Below are 18537 nucleotides of genomic sequence, written 5' to 3' on the forward strand. Positions count from 1 at the left end.
ATATATTTATAATTTTAATAAATGACAAATTAAAAAGGCATGAACATTTTTTTTGTATCGAAAAAATATCGAACCGTGACACCAAAGTATCGAACCGAACCGAACTGTGAATTTTGTGTATCGTTGCACCCCTAGTAGATATATCATACCAATTACACAAATATTCTGAATTAGTGTCTGAGCTCAGACCTTCCTCCCAGTCTGGAAGAGGAGTGGCGATTTGTTTGTTATCTTCTTTTTTGGAGCCTTTCTTCTTGCTGGCTGCAACTTTCTTCTGCTTGAACTCCTGCACGTCCCAATCAAGATCCCAAAGCCAGGGGTCTTCTTTGTATCTTAGTATAAACACACAAACCTTATGCAGTGTAAATGCTTTTAAAAGAACCTTCAAAGCTTGACATAAATCAGTGCTGGTCTCACCTGTCATTCTCCAGAAGCTGACATGCATCATCCGCTAGAATCATCAGAGACTTCTTCATCTCTCTCTGAAGATCTTCATAAACATCTTGAGAATCTTCCAGGTATCGCCCCCAGTTTTGATTGACAGGAAGGTAGCTCACACCCATCTCCAGCATCCCTGCAAGCGTCACTGGATGAGGGCACCTTATAAAAACACAGCAGAGACAACACCATTATACAATGCTGTGTTGTGTACATTTGTACACAGAAGATAAAGATGACTATAAAATAGCTTTGGGTTGGGATTTGCTGACCTCTCCATGAAGAGGGGCAGCTGCTCTGTGAAGACCTCATGTGTGGCCTTAACGTCAAGGGCGCAGTATTGCATTAACTCCTGTAGGTGTCATCAAAATCACATTTATTTTTGCCTAAGTGTCCTTTCAGGCCAAATACAAGATCTAACAAATGGTTCACATTAAGCAGACACACATTTTGCCACATATCTGACCTGGAAATTGTTTCTGACATCAGTCATGCTCCCCTTCACAAAGGTCTCTCTGGCTTCTTTCTGCAGTGGCGGCCCTCCCACATACAGAGCATGGACATCAGCCAGGTTGTTAATGCTGCTAATATTCACCCAGTCCCAGGAGCCGATCTGTGCACACAACATCATGTCACACTTATGCCAAGAGCCTTCCAAATACCAAATGATAGCCTCAAAATATTACATAGGTGAACTGTAGTAGAAAAGGACACAAACCATTGGGCCCTCGTGTTTCTTCCCAGCTTTCTTAATGTGTTCCTTGACCTCCTGGAGACCCCTCTTTTTACCCAACTTACTGGCCATCCACAGTGTGCGCTGGAAGCCGGTTAGCCCTGAAATGGCCATGTGAAGGCTCATGGTGTCCATGAAGCGCACCTTTGAACCCTTATATGGAAGCGAATACAAACATACAAAAGCTACTGGGCATTATAGTGATTCATACAAAAAGAAGTGACCAAAGGATTTTTTAAGTGAGGAGTAAAAGCAACATGTGAGGAATAGGATGTAAACCTTTAATAGGTACTGCTCCTTTATGTGAGCCCGATCAAAGCTGACATTGTGGCCCACAATGAGTCTCTCCTTCCATTTACCCCCTGGAGGGCGAGCAGAGTTGAAAGGTGTCTCTAGCGGAATGAGATCAGCAAGGGTCAGGTGGTTTGACCAGGAGTATCGCTCTTCAATCAGACGCTTACTGCACCATGAGTACCTAGAAAAATAGGACACAGAGCTCACTGAGGCACGTACCAGTTATCTTTAAAACTTTTTATTGTTAGCAATTGTTGAATGGAAGACACAATGTTTTATGTTGTATGAAACAACTACAACAACATAAGAATAAAGCAAATGAATGGATTGTTCTATACAACCCTGTCCCATTTTTGCTCATTTCTTACCAGTTGGTTGGAGAAACAGCAACAGCCAGAGTGGGACACTGTCCCTCCGTTGTGCACACCTCCACATCAAACACGAGAGCTGACTCATCTGGAAAATCTACTTTCTGACTCTCCCCAGTGGGCCCATAGCGTGTCCAGCCGACCTCCCAGCTCCATTCCTGAGGCATGGGTGGTAGATCTGCCAGTTTCAGCTTGGTGGCAGCCTCAAGGTAGGGAAGGCTCTGTGTCTGGGCCAAGTGACAGAAGTGCTCGTCAATGTCATTGCCATACATTTTGGGGAGTTTCAGGTCGACATCGGGCAACAGTGAGGTGTCCTTTCCCCACAGCTGGTGTTTCTGCAAGTGCCTTATGCTGCGCTGTACAGCCTCCTCTCTGTATTCTGGCTCCAGCCCTCGAAAGATCTGCTCGTGAAGACCTTTTGACAGCATCTGGATGTTAAGGGGGTTCAGGCGGGTTTGTGTGGAGTCCTCGCCCTGAAGTATGTGAGGCTTGGTGGAGCAGAAGCCACGTAGACTCATCCATTGTAAAGAGATACGAGTCCTCTTCAGAGGACAGCGTAACACATGCAGCATCACCTCATGTGGACTTCTCACTCGAGCTGGAAGACATTGATTCAAAACTTAATTGACATGACACTGATCAATCGTGATAAGACAGCGTGACGGAGGCAAACTGAGACGTAATGCAGCTTTATCTAGACACCACAGAACCTCTATACACGATTAAATGTGTACTTTCCTACTGCTGAGTGTCTTACAGCCTTCTCTGTGGTTTTGTGAGCCTCTATTATCACTTGCTTGCACTTTGATATTTCACTCAGGTGTTACTAAAATGTGTATAAATTAACTAAACTTTTGCAATAATGCTGCTAGACACAGATGAAACGTGAACTACGTAGCTAATTCTATCATTTTACCCACCGAATGATAAACGTAGAATGCTGGTTGCCTCACCTTTTCATATTATTGTAGCTGTTGCACTACCGACCCTTCAACGCATGTTTACTTGGCGAACACATGACGCTACGCTAACGTTTCAGTAACTTAGCAAAAGGCAGTTTTTAATCTAATTATGTTTTATTACAAAAGCAACCCAGCTGATCTGTTTTATCGTGTTATGTATCCGAAAACATATTTTTGAAATCATTACAGAATTAATTATAGCTACCTTAGCATTCCTTCTCGTGGGGTTGTATACCTAAAGCCAAACAAATCGTTAGCGCCACCGTGCGGGCTGGATGACTTATTTTTCTAGCAGTGGTATGTCAGAAAGAACTGATTGAATGAACACAGCAGACAACGATTCGATTACGTAGCATGGATAGCGCTAGAATATTCATTTTAAAAAGTGCTATACACGAATACCACAGGGACTATGAAGAAAATGTTAAAAGTGCAAAATACTGATGATGAGATCGCAATATGGGCCGCGTGGCCTAATGGATAAGGCGTCTGACTTCGGATCAGAAGATTGCAGGTTCGAGTCCTGCCGCGGTCGTGTATTTTTGTTTGTTTTGTTCATTCGGAATTGCTATTTTAACTGAAGTGTAGCGTAGTTGTCAAAATGTATCGGAAAAACACAAAACTCATACAATATGTAAGGTATGTGAAGAATCAAAGATATTTTAAGCCCAGTTTCCTGATGTGGATTTAAAAAAGTAGCCAGTGTCGCTGTCGGTCTTATTTCACTGCAACACCTGGCTCGTTTCAGCGTTCAAATACAGCCATGCAAAACTGGTATTTGCTTGGTAGATTTTGATTTGTACATATCTAAGATCACGGTGCCAGTGGAGATCTTTTTTGATTATTGTCCTTGTCGAGATTGTATTACAAACCCTCGGGTGATTTAAACAGTTTTTAGCAGACGATGGCGGATGCAACTGAGGATGTCGAGCTGGACTTTGCAGCTGACGAGCAGGAGAGGGCGCGGAGAAGCGCAGGCATAAGGTGCACTGCAGGAAATATCAACACAGCAGCTGTTTTATCTTCCATAGTGTCTTTTCAGCTTTGCATTATTAGGTTTTTTGTTTTTTTGAAAACTTGTTGAGCAAAAAAAAAAAAAAAAAGCTGGTGCAAATCCCTGGACAGATGGAAAGATCACTGGTACATCTCAGGGCCAACATAGAGACAGGAAACAGTTGACACTCTTACATGATCTAATACTTATTTGTCTTTCCTGAACAGGTTTACTCTTAAAGTTAACTCCATTCTGGGAGAGTGAATGTTGAGTAGCTTCTCCTCAGCTCTGTTGAGAATCATTAAAGCGATGGTTAGGACTTCCAGCCAATCAATCAATCAATTGAAATAGACTATTATGGATTTTAAAATAATATGGTTTTCATCAGTACCCATTTTCAGTTGTATCAACTCTAAAATCAGGAGATTAACTAGGCTAACTAATTATTTTCTTCTTCTATTGTCTCTTTTTTTTGCCATAATTTTCAGGTAACCTATTTGAAAACAGCGTAGTAAAACTGGAAATTCTTTTTTGGTGTGCCACCCCAATATTTTTATTATGGCCACCCCATGAAGCAATTCTGGAGGTGCCCCTGGTCTTCTCATTTGGCAAACTCTAATTTCAGGATTTCAGAGGGTGGAAACATAGTCAACACCTGTTTTTAATCCCGTCCAGCATGTAACGAAAACAGATATTTTCTGTATGCAGTTGTACTTTGGGGGCTGTGTATCTGATAGAGCTTCAGTTTAAATATAAATCACTAGCTGTTAGAGTACCAGGCATAAAAGTATCAGTTCAGACTATAACAGAACTCATGCCTGGACTCTTCAACACTCAGCTCATTGAGCACATTACAAGTGGACATGAATATGGCAGAAAAATGTGGATAAGCATGCGGAGTGCGCTTTTTACGATGCCATAAAACTAACGTGGAACAGTCTAAAATTTTAGATCAGCAGTAAGTGGTAGAAGAAGGCCTAAATGACCAGAGGAACACCTTCCCACCCGATAAAGGTGATCATGTAACTGGATTCATGAGCTGTCTAAGTACCTAAAATGATGCTTCCAAAGCATACATCCATTTCATCCCGAGGGATCATCAGTGGATACCTCAGTTATGGATCTGAATCTCTTTGCTTGATTTAAGGAAAACAGCTCTGAAGTCATAGAAATCACTAGTAGTGGAAGTTTTTTGTGAAGGTTGAAAAGGCTAAATCTACACAAACAAGTGGTGTCAGAAAAACTACTGGAAACATTAACTGGAGATCACAAAGGTCAAAGCAAATAAATACTAAATTGAAACTGGAGGTGGAATAATGTTTACAGACCTTCTATTCACAAGTACTCTCGAGTGACAGTTGACTGTGAAGGTTTGAGTTCACGTCTTTATGAACTTCTATTCACAGAATAAAACCTATCCTGCAGGTTAACTCATTTTGCATGCACACTATCATTTTATGTTTCCATACATGCTCACCTGTATCTGTTTGAAAGCTATCTGCTGACACATCAGGCTTCTCGTTTCCAATCCCTACAATTTTAGACACCCCATGGCCTCCTTTTTCCATTTGTTCTTCCGAGTGGTTGCCATCGTTGTCTATCTGCTGTGTGAGTGGATCAGCAAGAGCTTTGCGTCCTGTTTTGTCCTGATCATAGCTCTGCTCTCGTTTGACTTTTGGTCTGTGAAGGTAAGACATCAAACAGTTTGTGTGATCTAGTTACTTTTCTGTGGCTTTCTTTAACTTTGCAGGATTTCATTGCTCACGCTTGTTTTCAGAATGTGACCGGCCGTCTGCTGGTGGGGCTGCGCTGGTGGAATCAGATTGACGAGGATGGAAAGAGCCTCTGGGTATTTGAGGCCAAAAAAGTAAGAGGGTGTTTTGTGCATTTTGAGCAATAAAAATTAGCGATTTTGATGTGTTAACCCTATAGTGTTTGCTTTCTTATCTGTGTGTATAAGTCCCGGAATAGTAACACTGGAACCGAAGCAGAGGAAAGGATATTCTGGCTGGGCCTTATCATCTGTCCTCTCATCTGGACTTTCTTCTTCTTCACCTCCCTCTTCTCTCTGAAGATTAAATGGCTGGTGAGACTCCCTTTGCTTGCTTTTCTGCATATGTGCTAGATTGCATATTGTCTCTCTCAGACTCATCTGTCTGCCTTCCTCAGTCTGTGGTGGTAGCTAGCATTTCCCTCCAAGCTGCTAACCTTTATGGCTACCTACGCTGCAAGGCAGGCGGGCAGGATGGCCATCCTCCAGACAACCGCTCTTTCACGGGACAGCAGCTCCCCCAGCGTGTGAGTGACTGGCTGCATCATGTAGCATCTGCTGTTGTTCTGTTAACATGCCATTTCACATTAATTTTATGAAGTGCGTCTATTTTTTTTCTGTCTTTCAGCCAGATATCATCTTTGGAATATTATAATGCCCCCCCCAACAACACACACACACACTTGTAAGCTGCCTCTTCCCCAAGATTTCCACTTTCCACAGACCGCATGTTCCCAAATGGCTTTGTGTGCTGTGTTGAGCTCCGTTTAATGCTGTGAACTGTTTATTGCACATCCTGTCTGTGGATTGGTGTTGCTATGCTTAATAAAAGATAAATCCATATTACAGTTATTGCTCATGATTTAACACCACACCTCAAAGACTGTCACAAGGTAGGCCAAGGCGCATCAGGGTGAACCAAATCAAACTTTTTTATTAATGTTTTTCACACATAACCTATTGGATTTTTGCATTACTAATAAATATTTAATGCATATATACATAATTTACACTGGCCATTATCAGCCAGTTTTAATAGACTGTCTTTTTTTAGGCTCAGTGTGCTTGGTCTTTGCATAGGTCAACAAAGTATTTTGAAAAATAAATGACCGTAAAATTTGGAAGGAAACTGAAATGCAGAGGGAGTTAGAGTGAAATCAATTATTGAGAGAGGTTGAGTTAACATTATTTGCTGTAAACACAACTAAAGCACATTCAATTTGTGTATTATTTATGGTGTAGTTTAGTTTTAAAGAAGTAAACAAAAAAAGATTTTTAACCGTGTTAGAGAACTGTTCGTTCTGCTTTTGGCCATGGCCCCTGATGCTCATTTCCCACACTTCCCACACAAACCATCAAAGATCCTTTATTGGACCAAGAAAGCTAACCCCTTATTCCAGCCCTCCAAAGACACTTTGCAAAAGGCGCGATTTTTGGTCTGCATTTACGAAAAGCTTCATTTCTGAAGTGGAAAAATTCAAAGCAAACACTGTGGCTGCATGCGGTCACCATAGTTGCTTTATGACTTTGCAAGCTGCAAAGTGTGACTTGTTTAAAATGATTTTTAACCATATATATAACGTTAATGTTAGGGCCATAACTCTGAAAATGAAAATGTGTTCATATATACGTATATACATTGATTTGCGGAGAGCACGGTACTCTAATATAACAGCATATTTAAGAGACATAATACTGACGTGATCTTGGTTTAACAATAAAGAAATATTTTTAAAAGGATTGCAAGACATGTTCTTTTTATTTTATTTTTTCTTGTTTCCAAGTCTTCCCATTGCAGAGGAACAGGGACAGAAATTGGCCAACACCAAATTTTTGGAAACAGCGTGAATAAGAAGTCCTTTGCTCCTTAAGCTGGTGTAATATTGTGGAAAGCTCTTAGGACAACAAATACTAAACAGATCTGGAAGTGAGATAATTTTATCCATCTGTGCCTTTTAGTGTAGTTTTACTACTACGACTGCTGCAGGTGGTAGTAGAGAAGAAAATATGGGGGGGTGGGGGGGTAAATGGAGTTATGAAAGAGCCAGGAGTGAGACGTCTTCCTGATATCGGACCCTCTTTGGTGCCAACGGCCGCCGTGATTGGTCAGGAAGCCTCCCTGGTCCTGGCATGACGTCACTGCGGGAGCGAGTAATCAGACGGTAGAGGAAGCGCGCAGGCTGGAGGAGAGGCAGAAGCTGGAGCACCGAGGATGAAAGCGGACTCATCCGTGAGCGGCGGCGCTGATTCTCACCGAGGGCCCGACGTGAATGCAGAAAAATGAGTCTGGAAAATTCAGCGAGCTAAAGTTGGGGACATTTGCCTCCAGAGTTCGCTTTGCTTGTGAAGCAGGTAAGAAATTGAGGTGGAAACAGGGAAGATTTGCACGCAGAGCATCACATCTTTTTTTTTTTTTCAGGCTCTGAATCTCTCCAAATGTCATGTCCATGTGGCTTACGCAGAGGATTTAGGGACACTGGCAATCTCTGCTTAGTATACCTGCTGGTGAATATCCACGGGGAAGAAATATGTAATTTAACCACCAGAAACGCCCTCCTGTTTCATTCTATTTCTGCGAAAGCAGGTGCAGGCTATGATCTTTAAACAGAAAAGAAAAATCTTATTCTCTAAATTACCAGAATAATATAGACTGCTACACCCCTCTGCCTGTTGTTATGATAAGGAACAAATTGGTTTCATGCGTTAGTTTATGCGGATAATCCTTGTGATGTGTCTAGTTTTAGAAGAAGTAGGCCAATCGCAACTCTCATTAAAAGTAGGCTGCCCTTGCCCCCAGGAGCCCTAACGAGCCGAGAGCAAATTAAAACATCTTACCCACCCCCTCCAACCAAACCCCAGCTCAATTTAGATTGAGAAGGTTTTTATTTATTTATTTCATTTTACGAGAGTCAGCTTTTGATCTTGAACTAGCATCATTTTAGTCCTCTGCATAAGCGCGGTGTCAGGATCACGGTCATGCTTTTAGGACGATATATATATATATATATATATATTCAGTCCTAATCTTATTACAACGACATGCCAAGTTTTGACCATGGATAATTATAATAATAATTATCCTTGGCAGTCGTTTGTTACAAGTCATATAGTGATACTCTTTATCTCGCCTTAAATTGTTTTTGTTATTATTGTTAAGATGTTGTGTTGTGCAGAATACAGGTCTGTCCTACAAAATAAACTAAATAACTGTAGGTTATTATCGAAGTATCTTTCAGCACTGTTGATTTTTTTTTTTGATTTTTAAAAAAAAATCTAACTAAATGCTTAAAGTAATATTTCAAACAGCTCCTGCACGGGTTTACACTAGAAATTTTGAAGTTAAAAAGTATGAGAATTTGTATGCTAAATATTGTGATTTGTGTAGCTGCAATACAGGGGTGTTACCTGCAAGATATGCTAATGTAAGCGTTATAGCCTGTTGTGTGTACAAAACGCCTGATTTGATTTTTCTAATAAGTTAATATTTATTTATTTGTTATTATTATTTTACATTTTAGATGCATGACAATTGCACACATGTAGAGTAAAATTAGGTCAGGCTGATCTCTGTATTCAGCAGGCCTTCAAACAGACACCTTATCACGGCAGGACAAGAAATGTGTGTCGGCTTCTTAAACCACCAACATATGTCAGCATAAAGACAGTGCACATCTTCGTATCGTGAACATGCGGCGTTTCATGCATCTTTTACTCCATGTAGAGACGATAGCTTTTGCTCCTTTTTTTATTTTAATATAAAGATGCAGAAATGATCTGGGAGTGTATTTCTGAATATTACGGGCCTACTAATGCAGCTTCACCTCCTTCTAGAGATCACGCCAGCATCATGTCGGGCTACAGCATCAGAGAGTGTGAGAGAGGGGGTCTGTTTTTGTCTTTGGTTATCTAGCTGTATGAGTGTTAAATACCTGTCATAAAGCTAGATAACCGAAAGTAGAAATGACTTCCGTAGCCGTGTGTGCGTACCCGAAAGAAAAGGGCGCTCCGGCTTTAGAGTCACCAAGTTGGATTTTGAAGTTCACCTCCAACAGGTAAGAAAACGTTCTGCTTTGAGGCTGGTGTTAATATTCGTGAATTAGATAGGCAACAAAATGTTTTACTAGAAGTGTGTAAAGTAAGATTTTAGTGCTGAATTTATATTTATAAAGAGTTTCTCTCACCTATAACCAGTGCATTTGTGGGCCTTCCATTGTAGCATATGTCAGCTTCGTACAACCTTTATTTTATGGTAGAAGAGTAGAAAAACAATTTTCTAACAATACTACTTTTAATTTATATTTTAATTTTTTAACCTACTATATAAAAACAGCCACAAGTGCAAATAAAATGATCTAACATCTCAATCAGGACTCTACCCCCAGGCATCTTTTACCTTTAAACTTATGCCCCTCAGTGTAACCTGAGGGTTCATATGAGCTTTAGGATTTGAGCCTGTTTCAGGGTTGTCTATTCACGTCCTTTGCAACATGGTGTTGAATGTAAAGCAGGTCACCCAGTGGCTAGATGGGGAGCAGTAGAGACTCAAAGACCCAAAATTTCACCATTCGCAGGCATTGGTCCACTGATGTCAGTAAAGCATCATGTGAGAAAAACTTTATTGGCAAAAAATTAATTAACAGTATTTTAAAAATCCAGTCTAATAAGAAGGAAAGGTGAACAGGCAAACAGGTCATACTGCCAGGACCCTGAGCTAAATGGAATTCAGCCATTATTCATTTGTGCTCTTCTTACCTCTTTCTGTAAAAACACATCACATTATCACAGCATAGAGTCAAATAACTTTACTTATTATTAATTGCACTTATTAAACCACACTTATTATTATTATTTTCTTTCTTGAGGACCTCCAATATTCCTCTTAAAGTACCTGCTTCAGGATACACTGGCATGTTCCCCTGGACGCCTATAGCGAGTGGGTTGTGATCTTTTACAATTTACCCTCTACTTTGTCATTCGTTTACTTTTTTCCTTCGCTGAAGAGTATTTGCCATTTATTTTAAACACAACATGCAGTTCCGATTCTAACTTCATTCAGGAGAAAGAAAGGGGAAGCTAATGCTTTGTTCCAGCAGGACTGCTAATAATGCCGTTGAGTGGTGTAGCACCCTGCTAATAAAAACACTTGGTGTCTGTATTTAAAGCTGTAGCAAATCTCAGAGCCTTTGGGATACATTGTGTCTCGCCTCAATGAGAAGGCCAGGGCCATCCTGTAGACAGGAGCTGAACTTTTCAACTTGGTACTTCAGCGCTGTTCGGTGCATACGCTCAACCCTGAGAATGCCTCTAAAGCCTAAAGAGCACCAAAGTGAGATGAGTTTTCATTCATTCTGTTAACTACCTATTGCTGTAGAGCCTGCGGTCAAATGCGGCTAATTGCTTCGTTTCACAACGAGATATTGGATATGTGAAAAGGCCGTGGTCCAAGTCTTTTCCAGAGATTTCCCTGTTATAGGTAGTGTGTGAACATGACGTGCCTCCTTAGTGAAAGGGAATAAAAACACTTGAGGCTTTATATATGGGACAGTCCAAGGAATTCTTGATTTAACCTTTGAACTTTGTATAATATGAAGGATTGTCTTGGTGGTTTTATGGCAAAAACATACAAAAACACACAAGCATGACAAGAGATGGGACTGGGCTATGAAGAAGCAAAGCTGGTGAGAGCTTTTAAAGTTTCCATAGCTGACTGATTTATGCTTGTTTACAGTATGTACAGTAGGCCGTGTTTAGCTATAGTGATACCTTAAGATGTGTAAAGCACTTTTCATATTTTACTCCTCTCTTTTCTATTTTTCTGCTCGTATTGCAGGCTTCTGAATAACACTGAAAGCTGTGGGATTCCTGAAAGGATCCACCATTAGAAGAAAATAAAAAGAAAGGACCTCCCCTCTCCCACCTTCACCCCTTTTTTGCCCGAGAGCCACTGATGCCATCTGCACTGCCAATGTGGGCGCTTGGCCTGTGCCAGGAGGGGGACAAAGACCCTGCCGGATACCCTGCGGAGTAAGGGCTTGCACAGAGGAGCCATCTTGAGAGATGTTTGCCGTGACACCTAAAATGGCTGGGCTGGCACACGAGGTGAGCTGCATCATAGCTTTCTGTTGGGTACCAGTGGTAATGGTGGTGGTGATGGTGGCCAGGAGGTGGGAAGTGTGACTGTGTCTGTGTGTGTGTGAGAGAGATGGGGGAAGGGAACAGGACGAAGGATGAGGGATGAGGGGAAAGAAGAGTTTCCCATTTCCTCCCCAGTCACACATGGCCTCTCCCTTTTCTGCTTTCTTCAGCTCCTGCTAATTAGCAGTTAAGGGGTGATGTGAGGGTGGTGGGTGAAGAAGGGTGGTGGTAGTTGATGGTGGAAGGGAGGGGTGGGGGGGGGGTTGCTGGGTAGCAAACAAAATTAATGAGCTGGCACTGGTTGAAGGAAACCTGCCATCCTCTCCTGTCATGGTGCTTCTTTACTCCCTGATGCACACCAGGCAGTGGTGTACGGCGTGTTTCCACCTGACAAACCTCGGAGATTAATTCATGCAAAACGGCTTTTGTTAGGAAATTTGCATCGTGATATTTACCACAGTATCTTTAAGCGTCTTAGTGTGGCGAAAATCTGAGGAGGAGACAAGCAGGGATCCTGATATTTCTCCTGTGGGTGATCACACGACTGTCTTTAAAAGTAAAAGCATTAGAGTTTAACAATTAAATTTACAGTCTGAAAATGTTCGGGTTCACGAAGCAGTTCCTTGTGTGTAATACTGATATTTTATCATTCATGTTGCAGTGCAGACACTGCGCTTGCATGTAAGTTTTGAGAAATAAGAAATGGGGCAGTGAACATACCTTATTACAACTGTTAACGCTGATTGAAGAGCTCATATATAAATTTAAGGATTCGCGCTCGGCGTTTAATACTGATTACAGCTCTTTCTGGTGTAATTGTACTGCTTCGGTGCTTGCATGTGATTAGAAACTTTAGTTAACAGGAAGGCTAAAAACGTCTTCCAAAATCTGGCAAGGGCAAAATGACACTGCTAAATATCAGTGTAAGTGCAGAGCAATCCAAGTCGTCAGCAGCTCCAAGCCTGTAACCCTACACGCGCACGCCCGGAAAAGCGTCCTCATCGTGGCGTAGAGCTGCCCTGTACCCCCGGTGACTCCGGCAGCGACCTGGAGCAGAAAAAGAGACACGTGAGCGTGTGTGTGCAGAGCCAACATGTGCAGCTGCAGTGCTCGTGTGTTAATGAACAGCACCGTGCGTTTTCACATTATCATTCAACCCCGTTCTTTCTCACCCCACCCCACCTCAATAGCTGCTGCCACCCCCCCACTCCCTACCCATTCCCCCTCGAAAAGCCTGCTTTCCCACTATTGTGGGAACTGGTAGTGCGGTGGACCTGGGCTGGGGGGCAGGGTGGGAAAGACCCTCCAGACTAGACATGAGCAGATGCCTGAGACATTAGACTGTCGTGCAGATCACCGGGGTCGGACGAGCCACTGAGTTTTAATGTGTGTGCAAGTGTATGTGGGTTTGATATGTGTGTGATGGGGGGGTGGGGGTGTAGTTCAGGCCCTGGAGTGCCACCTGACTGTTCATTAGTCTATTCAGCCTCCTCTCCATGTCTGAAAGACATGGAGATGCTGTATTTTGTGCTAAATGAGAGGGGTTTCCCAAGCATGAGGCCTATACGCTGTCACATGTAAAACCATAGCCTGTCTTTAGATCCTATTGGAGGCAACAATTAATTTTCATATTTATTAATTTTTTTACATTAAAAATTTGATTTGATTAAAGATTTAAACCCTCACAGTGTGTCACTTCCTCTGCCTTGCACTCCTTTATCTTATCTCAATTTTCCTATCTGGATGAGAGTTAATGCAAACACCGTCTACAAACTCATGCTGCTCTCAGATTGTAAAAAAAGAAAAAAGAAATCATACAAGACAATTGGTGGCACAACATATCACGGCGAATGACTCAGCTAAGGCGATGGGTGTGCTCTCGAAAGCTGAATGATGTAACCCGCGGATAATGATTATTAATGAGCCTCATACTGTACGTGTGCCTCCACAAGATGTGTAAGGCATGTGCAGCCCACATGTCAAAAGATTATTCCCTCTCTTTATTCATATAAAAGACTCAGAGCTGTCTTTACAATTGCATTTGTGCTGCTCATCTGTGATATACAGCATATTGCTTCAGGCAGGTTTGACAGAAGAGAGGAAGCACTGTGAAAAAAAAATCGTTTTGGAGACATTATAGCTTGCTTAATGCTATGTCTCCGTTGCACATCTCCATGACACATTAGGGGAAACAGAGGAGCAAGGAGGGGAATGATGATGAAATTGGGGTTGTTTTTTTTTTAAATAAAAAAAAACAAAGGTAAAGATTGGGTTATCAAGAGAAGGTTAAAGACACTGGAGCTAAATGTATATGCGTGCATGAAAAGGAGGCAGCAGGTGTAGCACATGGGCAGCCATGTTTGAGCCCACCATCTGCATTTACTGAGGAAGTTAGCTTGTGCTAGCCTGTGCAGTGCCACATTAAAGCCATCTGCAGCTGCGAGGAGCTGGGCATCGAAGACGGAAGAGTGTGCGTGTGTGTGCTTGAAAAGAGTAAGGAGGGCTATCAATTTGTATGTGATAGCCGCAGCAGTCGGCACAGACAGCGTGGTCAAATAGAGGGGGTGACTGAAGCAAATAAGTCAGGAAAATGTATTTGCGCTTAATACCAAAAGTGCTGTAGATGTAAAGAGCTTTTACTAGTACTTGAAGGGTGTAAAAAATGAGCAGCATGTACAAATGCACACAGAATATTTCTTTGTCTAATGGTTAATAAGAGCTGTATTTCTTACTAAACGCAATGTGGTGTGGAGGGGGGATAGCATGAGTTGATTGCAAATGAGCAAAAAATAAGTGATGGGAAAAAAAATGCAAATGTTGATTTAGATAGTGAAACCGCTTAAGACTCGCGTGGTTTTAATCGTCTCGGAAACAAAGAGTTTTCAATCAAGATGGTCTAAAATGAGAGCAGCTGAAGAGTGAGGTCAGCAGCTCTGATACGGTGTCGGGAGGATTTAGGATATAAAGGTCCTCGAATCTTCCTCGGCACACTGTAGATACTTAAATATTCATTCTTTCATTCCTTCTACTTGTACATAACTTTAAATTTGACAGAAAAATGTATTTCCCCTCAAGAAAATGGCAGAATAGAGATGATTACCTTTCCTTCCTTTCCTCCTTCTGTTATTCATTATTAACTATGTATTGCTTTTCCTATGTGGGATTTTCAGTGCAGGGAAATTATAATGTATGACATGATGAAGTGACAGTAGCCCGGTGCTCACTTCCTATTCTGTGTGAGTTCAGCGCCGTAGCCATAGTAGCGATAAAATGTTAATACCGTATAGCTCCTGGGTTACCTCTTCACTATGTGTGGACAGTATTAATGTTTTAACGCCTCTGCTGTGGTGTATAAAGCACAGCTCATGGGCCGCCCATAGTCTTGGATGAGGTCCAATGTGGGTCAAGCGAGGCTCATTGGGACTCTTTAATGCAACTTTGGCAGAGACTAATCTTGCACAAAGCCCAATGCTAAGTATCTTAGAGCAAGATGGAGAGAAGTTTCTACATCCAAGGCTTTGCAGATTACGTCTGTTAGCCATGGCATCCCTGAGTAGGGGTCCTGTATGCTCCAATGAAAGCAGGGGAGAATTAGGTGACTGAGCCTTTAATACAGTGGCCCTTTGTAATCATATCAGTAGATGAGGTTCTGGGTTGAGGAGAATTACATTGAATCCTTGGAGTGACCTCTTTTTATTTTGTGAATGTAATTTTATTCAGTAGTACCATGTGCGAGTTTGATACAGGCAAAAGCAAAAAGAGACAAAGAAAGTGCAGAGTACAGCGTCTGATGCAAAATGGCTGTACGACCCCAACTCTGTGTCAGAAATCAATTCAAGTTCAAGTTCATGGTTGCGACCGCTCTGTCTGCAGCCGGTCAGGGAGTTAAGAGTGTCTGTGACCACCCCGGAGTACAAGAGGAGGAGGAGGAGGTGGTGGTGGTGGGTGCGGGGTACATAGCCTTTGACCTCTGTTAGTGTTGCTATGGGAAAGAGGCCGGTCGGCTCAATAATGTACGGCTGAAAAGGCCGAACTGTCAGAGCTGTCCAGCAGACGTCAACCCCCCCCCAATGATACACACACATGCACACAAGCTCTAACTCATTCACACACACTCACAGATGGCACGGGCCAGCTTGGGAATGTTCGTTGTGAGAGAATGCTTTATGTTCATCAGACGCTGTTATAATTTATCCAATCTTTTGAGTCTCCACCTCTTCCTCTGCACATTCTGTTAGACTTCTTCTGTCTCATTGTGTGTGTGTGTGTGTGTGTGTGTGTGTGTGTGTGTTAGCGTGCGCATGTGTGCATGTCACCCAATATACAAATACTGTGATAAAGCACTTGTGAGAAAGGAAACCAATCCTACGTTGCAAACAGAGCTCTTCAGATAAAACGTGCTCCCTGCAGTCAGAAGAAGTCCGCAGAGAAAACATTTCACTAAAAAACAAAAAATATCCAGCGTATTGTCAAATAGTGAAATTACACAGCAAACAAAGCATCGCTTGTGAGCAGAAAACTCACTATACACATGCACATAGTGCATGTTTCCGTTTCGCTTAAGCCTCACTATTGTTGTTCTTACAAGGCAATATCTGTGCAATCTCCAACTTTGCATGTAGGACTGTGATCTAATTAATAACGGTGAAAATCATCTTCTGTGGCCCCAACCTCAACCCATGAGTTATTGATCTCTTTGGATAAACCTGTGGATAAAATAATCTGTTGCGATGTATATTTCTGTGTCTGCTCATTTGAAATGGTCAGTGTTTGATGTTTGAGCGACTGCGTGTCAGAGTGGGCATGCAAATCCACTGATTGTACTATGTGCATGTTCCGTGCCCCCTCTGTGAGCGTGCGCAAGTGTGGCCTCATTTAAGGTTGCATTCATTCAGGGGAGGGGTCTCACGAATAAAAGAGCTCCTATTTGCATACGCTGCATGCTGTCTGCAGAGAGGGAGCAGTCAAAAAAAAGATATCAGAGGTGGACAAAGAGAACGAGGACAAATCCTTCATTGTGGGGTTGGTGGGAGAAAGGGCTCATCTGAATTGGGGAGTGGGTGGAAATTGACAGAGAAAGAGTTCGGGCTGGTTCCCTGTAGGGATAAAAGCCTTAAGATCCCTTCATGCATACAGCCTGCAAATGGAAGAGAAGAACAACATGCAGAGCACAGGGGTCTTTTTCTTTTTTTTAACAGTGCATGAAAAGGAAGTTTGTTTTTCTGAAACACTGCTTACAATCTTTAATGTATAAATTAAAAAAGAAAGAAAAAAGAAATCATGCACAACAAATTCACTATTGGCAAAACAGACTCATCAACCTTTGGAATAACCAAAGAGCTGCTTCGGTTTGCAGAATCGTTTTCAGATTTTATTCCTAAACGTTTCCCCACAGACTCGTTTTTATATGGGGATGTTATTTACCCTTTTTATGTGTTGTTTTACCCGGTGGCCCTTTGTTCTTTGGGTTAATTTGTTTCAATGTAAATGTTTGCTGTTTTTAATGACTGCTCAGCATTTTGTAAGCTCAAGAAAATGCTCTACAAATAAAGCTTTTAATTATGAATGCTTAACGTACTAGCTCATGACAAAACTAGCACATTTTCATATTATGTTGTCAGTGGAATGTGTTCCTAAATCGAGACTGTTTGCAAGAATACCTTCACTTTGCTTTTTGCACCCAAAATGTGAAACGTTACTCTCATTCAGGGCAGAAGAGTTTATGGAGCCAAGTTCGATTCTCATGCTAATGATTCCCTCCATGCTTTCTTCCTCAGGATGGGACAGGACCTGCATCTCTGCACTCTGTAGGACTCTGAAGCCATGGAAGAAAACTCATCAGACTGTTGTCCTAACAGAATATAAAATTTAACGAAACTGAAACCTGAGTGTATCATCGAAATAAAAGTAGAAACAGCAGGTTTACTATGAAACACATTATTCAAGATCAAGGCCTCGGTTAAGCAAAAACAACAAAACCCTGTTTTAAGACATTGTGAATGTAATGCCATATATGATTTGACATGTTTATACTGATGTCTTTGTTTAAAAACTGTTAATAAATCACTCCCCCCCCCCCCACTAAATTATGTTTGTATATTTTCACAGTAAATGCCTGCTTTTTTAAATTAATTAAATATTTTTATTTTAATATGTCTAAAGTGTATTTTTTAATAAATATAGATTATTTTATTATTAATATCTTGTCAGTAACAGCTACTTAAATAATATAATAAAATTATATGAAAACATTACCCCTGTGTTTGACTCTTGTTTTCGAGCAACACCGTGCTTTATTTTGGTGATCCGATAGGCGAGGAAGGACCATATTGTGAGGCTGGATTATTACAGAGCTGGGAAAATAAAACACGAAACACACACATATTTATAATGTCCCTCTCTCTCTTTCTCTCGCTCGCTCGCTCTCTCTCGTGAGAAGGTGTTTGAGTGAAACCGCATTAAGTTTTAATCAGGAGGAGCAGACAAAGCACCGTGTGTGGGAATGAAAAGTTCATCAGCCGAAAACCTCAGTTGCCAAAACGACCCTGTCCGCTATTAAACACAATGTAATGATAATAATAATAATAATAGCCTTCATATTTTATTTATCAAGTGGATTTTATTTGAAACATTTCACCCACACGTTTGCCTTGTGTTCTAGTTAAAGGTCTAAATCAGTGCAATAAAAATGTAAGTATAAATTTAAGCGAGTCTGTGTTTTAAGTGAAGGCCACAGCCACGTTTGGACAATTAATCAGTTTTTTGGGTGGGTGGGTGGGTGGATGGGTGTGGGGATTACAAGCCGTCCGGGTGTCAGTCGGACCTCAATCACTGTCCGACTG

The 18537-nt window shown here is 41.6% G+C and overlaps 2 protein-coding genes, 1 long non-coding RNA gene and 1 other non-coding gene across 6 annotated transcripts in view; 3 read left to right on the forward strand and 1 right to left on the reverse strand.

Moving 5' to 3' along the window:
• Nucleotides 1-3069, reverse strand: part of polg (polymerase (DNA directed), gamma) — an 18946-nt gene extending 15877 nt beyond the window's left edge. Inside the window, exons 1-8 of one of the 2 annotated variants that reach the window (XM_005737633.2) lie at nucleotides 3001-3069; nucleotides 1834-2431; nucleotides 1451-1646; nucleotides 1157-1324; nucleotides 905-1051; nucleotides 711-790; nucleotides 418-600; nucleotides 190-332 (exon numbers count right to left, since the gene is read on the reverse strand). In XM_005737633.2, coding sequence (XP_005737690.1) covers nucleotides 190-332; nucleotides 418-600; nucleotides 711-790; nucleotides 905-1051; nucleotides 1157-1324; nucleotides 1451-1646; nucleotides 1834-2405 — 1489 coding nt within the window. In that variant the 5' untranslated portion in view covers nucleotides 2406-2431; nucleotides 3001-3069. The other variant, XM_005737634.2, reaches the window with a different exon arrangement.
• A 162-nt stretch (nucleotides 3070-3231) lies between these two features.
• Nucleotides 3232-6397, forward strand: LOC102196930 (Golgi apparatus membrane protein TVP23 homolog A). Of its 2 annotated transcripts, XM_005737640.2 has the most exons (7): nucleotides 3232-3309; nucleotides 3687-3779; nucleotides 5333-5477; nucleotides 5567-5656; nucleotides 5750-5875; nucleotides 5959-6087; nucleotides 6189-6397. In XM_005737640.2, exons 2-7 carry the CDS (start codon nucleotides 3700-3702, stop codon nucleotides 6213-6215), a joined length of 597 nt encoding a protein of 198 aa, XP_005737697.1. In that variant the 5' UTR covers nucleotides 3232-3309; nucleotides 3687-3699; the 3' UTR covers nucleotides 6216-6397. The 2 variants fall into 2 exon arrangements, with proteins under 2 accessions (XP_005737697.1, XP_005737696.1); XM_005737639.1 differs by lacking the exon at nucleotides 3232-3309 and having other exon boundaries at nucleotides 3535-3779.
• trnar-ucg (transfer RNA arginine (anticodon UCG)) lies at nucleotides 3258-3330 on the forward strand. Its single transcript has one exon. It is a non-coding gene; the product is annotated as a tRNA-Arg (tRNA).
• Nucleotides 6398-9524: 3127 nt separating the features above from the next.
• Nucleotides 9525-17766, forward strand: LOC102197765 (uncharacterized). Its single transcript, XR_311849.1, has 3 exons — nucleotides 9525-9612; nucleotides 11391-11659; nucleotides 17473-17766. It is a non-coding gene; the product is annotated as an uncharacterized LOC102197765 (long non-coding RNA).
• The last annotated feature ends 771 nt before the right edge of the window (nucleotides 17767-18537 follow it).

This window comes from Pundamilia nyererei, unplaced genomic scaffold (assembly GCF_000239375.1).
Source record: "Pundamilia nyererei isolate P.nyererei 1_Seehausen unplaced genomic scaffold, PunNye1.0 scaffold00078, whole genome shotgun sequence".
In the NCBI taxonomy this organism is placed as follows: Eukaryota; Metazoa; Chordata; class Actinopteri; order Cichliformes; family Cichlidae; genus Pundamilia; species Pundamilia nyererei.

What these genes read in the sequence shown, in the direction of transcription:
- LOC102196930 (XM_005737640.2), top strand. Translation starts at nt 3,700, where the DNA reads ATGGCGGATGCAACTGAGGATGTCGAGCTGGACTTTGCAGCTGACGAG. An exon ending in CGGAGAAGCGCAGGCATAAG is followed by an intron (nt 3,780 to 5,332) that starts GTGCACTGCAGG and finishes CTACAATTTTAG; the next exon opens with ACACCCCATGGCCTCCTTTT. An exon ending in CTCTGAAGATTAAATGGCTG is followed by an intron (nt 5,876 to 5,958) that starts GTGAGACTCCCT and finishes TGCCTTCCTCAG; the next exon opens with TCTGTGGTGGTAGCTAGCAT.